The sequence below is a fragment of the Cajanus cajan genome, chromosome 8 (assembly GCF_000230855.2).
Source record: "Cajanus cajan strain Asha chromosome 8, NIPB_CcT2T_4, whole genome shotgun sequence".
NCBI classification, from domain to species: domain Eukaryota; kingdom Viridiplantae; phylum Streptophyta; class Magnoliopsida; order Fabales; family Fabaceae; genus Cajanus; species Cajanus cajan.
Window position 1 is genome coordinate 11443621 of NC_138524.1, and position 5968 is coordinate 11449588.

General features: G+C 34.7%; 1 protein-coding gene across 1 annotated transcript; it reads right to left on the bottom strand.

Annotated features, from left to right (window-relative positions):
* Window positions 1-810: 810 nt before the first annotated feature.
* ICL (isocitrate lyase) lies at window positions 811-4740 on the bottom strand. Its single transcript, XM_020349567.3, has 3 exons — window positions 4553-4740; window positions 2024-3626; window positions 811-1414 (listed from the first exon to the last, which is right to left on the bottom strand). The coding sequence occupies exons 1-3, from the start codon at window positions 4580-4582 to the stop codon at window positions 1320-1322; spliced, it is 1728 nt and encodes a 575-aa protein (XP_020205156.1). The 5' UTR covers window positions 4583-4740; the 3' UTR covers window positions 811-1319.
* Between the last annotated feature and the right edge of the window lie 1228 nt (window positions 4741-5968).

Genomic DNA, 5968 nt, shown 5'->3' on the forward strand with positions numbered 1-5968 from the left:
ATACGAAGTGATTTGAATCGATCGAGAGATATTTTTTCATGCATGTTAAACATAGTATAGTGTCAATTGCCTTTTTTATATCGGTAAAAATTATAATTACATTAAAATTTTATGTGTTCTAATCCTTACTATCAGGTTCATCACAATGAATAAAGCGATATCAACCAAATGTTTGTCAATTTTTTTTTTTTTTGACACCAGTCAAAATTTTACTAAAGGGATACAACTAGGGGTGGGTATGCGGACCGGTCCGGCCCGTTTAAGGCCCGGTCCGCGAAGTTCGCATTTTTAATGGGCCGGATAAATCCGGTCCGCGAAATAAATGGACTTAAATCTTCAAGTCCGTATCCGGCCCGTGAAGCCCGCGGATAAACGGATAAGTCCGCGGGCTCAATTAAATCTAAATTGTTTAAATGAATATTGACTCAGATTTTAAATTTCTTTTCCTTTATTTAACCTATGAAAACATGAGGGGAAAAAACATATAAAATGATATAAATATATTTCTAATAATAACATCAAACATTGTAAATAATAAATCAAAGTCTTAAATAACAAAGTTTACACATTCTAAATTTCTAATAGAAATATTTAAGTCTCAATGCCTTTAAAATTTAAAGTCCAAGCATACCAACTATTAACCAAATATTAAAGCCTTACTACCTTGAAATTTTAAAAGTCTTAATACACAACCAAACAAATATAAAACATTTGTAAGTTCAAGTACATCAAAGTCTAAATACCTTAAAACATCAAAGTCATAATTAATATCTTAAAAACAAACATAAAATATTTGTAAGTCCAATTACATCTATCAAATATAATCAAGCATATTCAATAATAAAATTTGAGTCCACATTTAAACGGGTAATCCGCGGGCTCGCGGATTAAATCCGCAAAATCCGCGAACTAAACGGGCCGGGCCTAAAAAGTCCATATTATTATACGGATTAAAAAAATGGATCCGTTATCCGTGAAGTCCGCGGACTTACAGACCAGTCCGCGAACTCAAGTCCATATACCCATCCCTAGATACAACCAACTGTTTGCAAGAAATTGAATTGATCCACTCAACAACACTATAATCAAATTATTGATATACCTAGAAAGGATTAACTTAATTGGGAACGTTGTATTTTACACATTTAACAGCAGGAGTAAGAGTCTGTCTGAACTGGTAAGAAATAAAATAAATTATTCAGCCAAAGAAATAGCAGAAAGATTCAATGGCCTGTTTAATTATTGTAGTACATTTATTCCAGTTCAACACAGAAATTGGTGAATTTCCCCTTGTTTCATCCTCAGCAGAAGTAGCACTTTCACATTCTGGCCTTTGCAACCATCATATTGCCTCTATCAATGTCTACAGCTCCTGGCCTAGTCCATGATTCTTCAAATTGCTCTTCAGTTACTCCTACAAAACCACATTTTATTATATCATCAATACAAAGATTTTTATACGGTTAACTTATTTAAAATCATCCTAAATGTGACTTTTAAAACAATTATAGTAAAAGTTAACCATTTTACATTACATGACAATCTATCATTATAGAACGGTATAAAAACTTTCAACCAATCTCCAAAACTTTGCATCGAGAAATTAAAGCATGTTATTGTTAGTAAGAGTAATGTTAATAACACTTTTTATTATGATATTGCATCTATTATTGGTTGAGAGTTTTGGGAACACAAGAGGTCAAATATTAAAGAGAATTCTATCAATCGATATAAATAAATCACACAAAAATCTTTAAAATATTTAATTTTGGATCTTTTTAACATATTTATTACTCAATATATAAAACTCTATTGGACATAAAATTCTTATTCACAACTTGTATTTTAATTAAAAAATCATAAATTTTATTCAATTTCACTATTATTAAATTAAAATAGAAAATCATTAAATGAGATTTAAGATTACCAAAATTAATATTTTTTAATAAATTTTGACAAATAATAAATTAAAGTGTTAGGAAGAAAATGTTAGCATTTTTCTGGATAGAAGAGTGTGACTTGCCTTTTCCCATTGCAGCAGTTGAAGCCAGACCTCCCTGGACAGTCTTGAGGTACCTATCATAGTAGTTAGCACCAGCCCATTTCTGGTGAGCAAGAGTGTCTACTCCATTGTTCCTCTCCTCTCTCTGAATCCTTTCCACATAAGCCAGCATTCCCCTATTGGCAAAGTCCCTTGCAAATGTGGAAGTGATGAGTGCATTAGAATGCACACCCCCCACCGTGATGAACTGCCACACATACCCCAACTTTGCAATCTTGGGAATGAACTCCCTCATTTGCTCATCACTCATGCCAGAAGCATCCCAGTTGAAAGATGGTGAGAGGTTGTACCCCAGCATCATCTGAGGGTGCTTTGATCTAACCCCTTCAGAAAACTCTCTGCACTCAACCACATTTGGGGTTGCAGTTTCCATCCATATCAAATCAGCATGTGGAGCAAAAGACAAACCTCTAACAATTGCAGCAGTTACTGACCCTTTGAACCTGTAAAACCCTTCTCTAGTTCTAGGCAAGTCCCAGTCCCAGAACATGTTCCTCACTCCTAACCTCTCAGCAATCTCCCTACCCTCCTCATTGGAAAGACACCTTTCATAACTTGAATATTGCATCCACTCATTCAGCTTCCTTTTTTTCTCTTCCTCTCTAATGTTCTGCCTCTGAATTGCTTCCACAATTGCTTCTGATAGAGTCTTCAACTGTGCCATTGACAACCACTCATCCTCCAAAGCCAGAAGCTCAGCTCCACTCTTGCCACCAGCCATGCCTTGTGCCATAACACTTGCCAAGCTCTTTCCCCTAAGGCTAGGGTTGGTCACTCCCAAGATAAATTGGTGGTCTCTGGTGTCAATGTTTGACTGAATCAAGTTAGCAGCAACTGCATCTGTTCTAGCCACCAACACAGTTTCCACCCCCATGACATCAAACTGAAGCCTTGCAGCCACAAGCCTGTTGATGTGTTCACTGATGGAAACAAGCACTTTCCCAGCCATGTGGCCACACTTTTTGGTCATAGAAGACTGATCCTCAATGTGGATGCCAGCAGCACCTCTCTCCACAAAGAGCTTGCAGAGCTTAATTGTTGCTGTGGTGCCACCAAAGCCTGTGTCACCATCAGCTATGATTGGCCTCAAGTAGTCAACATAAGGGGTCCTTGCCCTCTCTTCCCTGCTCATGCTCATTCTCTCCTCTCTTTGCTTCCTGTCATGGTATTGCTGAGCAAAGAAGAGGTGCTCAACCTTGTTGGGGACAGTGTCATAAGGATAATCAGCAAGGTCAGGGCCAGGCTCATTGGTGGTGGTGTGAGTGGCTGAACACTGCCACCCTGAGACATAGATTGTGTCCAAGTGCTTGGCCATTTGGGTCACCTGAACAGGATCAAGAGCACCAAAAGTCCTCGAGGCTGTACCATTGGCTTGGTGGTTCTTCAGAATGCGCCAAAGCTTTTTAGCCATCTCGTTCGATCCATAGGTTTGTTTGAGGTTGCCTCTTAGTGCCACCACATCTCTGGCTGAGTATGGTCTTTTGGTTAGCCTGAACCTCTCAGAGTTCCACCATGCTTGCACCTCTGCCACTTCGGCTTCAAACCTGGCTTCTTCTTCCACTATCTGTTTATGTATAATTTTCATTAGCATTCACTGAACCATGATCTCATCCAGTCCATAATGCATATACATAACATGCATGATATTCTTTTGTATATTAGGACCGTTTTAGTCTCCTAGGAAATGGGAAATCAATCAATCAAACATGTTATATTTACAATTTATACTGTGCAATAGTTAGATAAAAATGGAAAATTAGTACAATGATTTTGTATTCTTCAAGCACTGATATTTGTAGAATCGTAGTTATCCAATTACCTATATTATTAATAAGACACAACTGCCACATTCTCCTTGAGAAAAAAAAAGGGGTTGAACTTTAATAAAGTTTTCCATCTCTGATTAGGCACCAACTAAAAGAAATCAATGGTGAAAGCATAGTGCTTCAGATTCTAGTTCAGTCGACTAATAAGTAATAAGTGAAACACTATTACATAACATGACATAATTCCTTTTTCAGCCCAATGGCAATTTAGGATGTGGTTTGCACAAAGTTCAGACATATATAACAAAGAGGAAAATTAAAATAAAAGCCAACAAGGGGATCCTTTTTGTTTCCTGCCTCAGCACCATGTAACATGAAAATTTCCTGAAGTTGGAGCCATTCGACTAATAAAACATGCATCATATAAATTTTATCCAAAATTCAAATTCATTATAAGTCTTTTATATGAACAACAATTATGTTGCACTAGGCATTAACATTTAGAAGTCAAAACCAATTCAATAAATTTGCCTTAAACTAGCCATAAAAAGTGATTAACTAAATTTTTCGATAAAGATTAATCATCGTCACAATCAATATATTCTTACATGATTATAAAAAAAAATTACATTAAACTAGCTATTACACCCAAGTTTAAGAAATGAGAAAAGCCAGTAATCTGAGAAGAAAGCAAAGAAAAAATGCAGGGTATTATTGATCTTACTGATGAAGGCATAAAGAATGATGCAACCATGGTCAGAACTAGGTCCTTTTTCGTAAATGTTACTTGAACAAGTATGATCAGAAGCTAATGAAAATGTTACTTCATGGTCCATAATTTATATAACTACGGAACATGCCCTTGTAAGAATGGTAAATTAGAGGACAGTGTGGATAAGAGAAACAAACAAAGCAAGAAATTTATCTGATCTCATTTAATGTCTGTAGTTGTTTTCCTTGGGAAAATTGGGAAACATGGCACTTGAAAGCTGCATTTGCAAGTACGTATTGTGGTGGCACTTTGTTGACGTTCCTATTTGTCATCTTTCATTTAGTATGATGTCAATCACAATACTGCAAAACTAACTGATTTTGTTTTATAATGCATTCACATTATCTTGGAACACCCAAAAATTCATACAAAATGTCATATCTCATATAATTATCTCAATATCTCAAATATTTCTTCTATCTTTTTTCCTCTACACGCATTTCAAAAATACATGTCAAAATCAAAGAAGACAATTGTCTTACTTTGATGTTTAAAATATCTTATATAAACCATTATGCTAATTATATATGAGTTGGTGTGTGTTTGGAATTCCTTGAGTTAATAAGGTTAATACATTTCTTCTACTTTGGGTGTATTGCAAAGTGGAAATTTTCATTCAAGAGGATGCAAATAGATGTCCAAATATAATTTTGCTCGCAATGACTCGACATATGTTTAGGTGAGTATTTATAAATTCAATATTAGATAAATTTAATTTTGTAAAATAAATTTGAACTGAAGTAATTTTAGAACGTGTTTGTATACACGTTCCAAACGTGGAAAACCACGTTATTAGTATATCAATGTTGTTTAAACAATTTTGATTAAAATTACACTTGAATGAATAATTACTTGAAAGAGTATAAAATTTATGTGTTTTAATTATAAGCAAATTGTTGTACATGTGAAAGGTTAGAAAGTTGATTGTTATAGAACTTCAGTGAGGAAAAGAGAAAAAAAAAAAAAAATAGACAGAACAAGAGATGATTATGTCATGAGAGAGGTAGAGCTGGTGCAGGTTGTTTGATGTTCACTGAACTTAACTGGATTGGTTTAATTGGAGTCTGTTATAGTCTGAAAATTGAAATCGTTGGTTAGAGTCTTGATTTTGGACTGTAGTTTGGTGAATGCAAAAGTGACAAAACCTCAAAGAAATATGGGACTATGAAACTAATTGATGAAATAGTCGGTGATAAATAATATAATATGATCTGCTATGCTTTTTCTTCTTGGGATTCTCAACATTTGATGATAATATGCTAACGCTAAATAAATGAATCACAAGAGAATGAAGATTACAATTATACCAACAATGCTAGCTATACATTTTTTTATATAACATTTTTATTATAATTAAAAATAAAAAAA

Bases quoted from the DNA above. Each gene is read 5' to 3' on its own strand.
- ICL (XM_020349567.3), bottom strand. From the start codon at position 4,582: ATGGTTGCATCATTCTTTATGCCTTCATCA. The intron at 3,627-4,552 runs GTAAGATCAATA...ATACATAAACAG, and splicing joins CATTCTTTATGCCTTCATCA to ATAGTGGAAGAAGAAGCCAG. The intron at 1,415-2,023 runs GCAAGTCACACT...GTGGTTTTGTAG, and splicing joins AACTGCTGCAATGGGAAAAG to GAGTAACTGAAGAGCAATTT.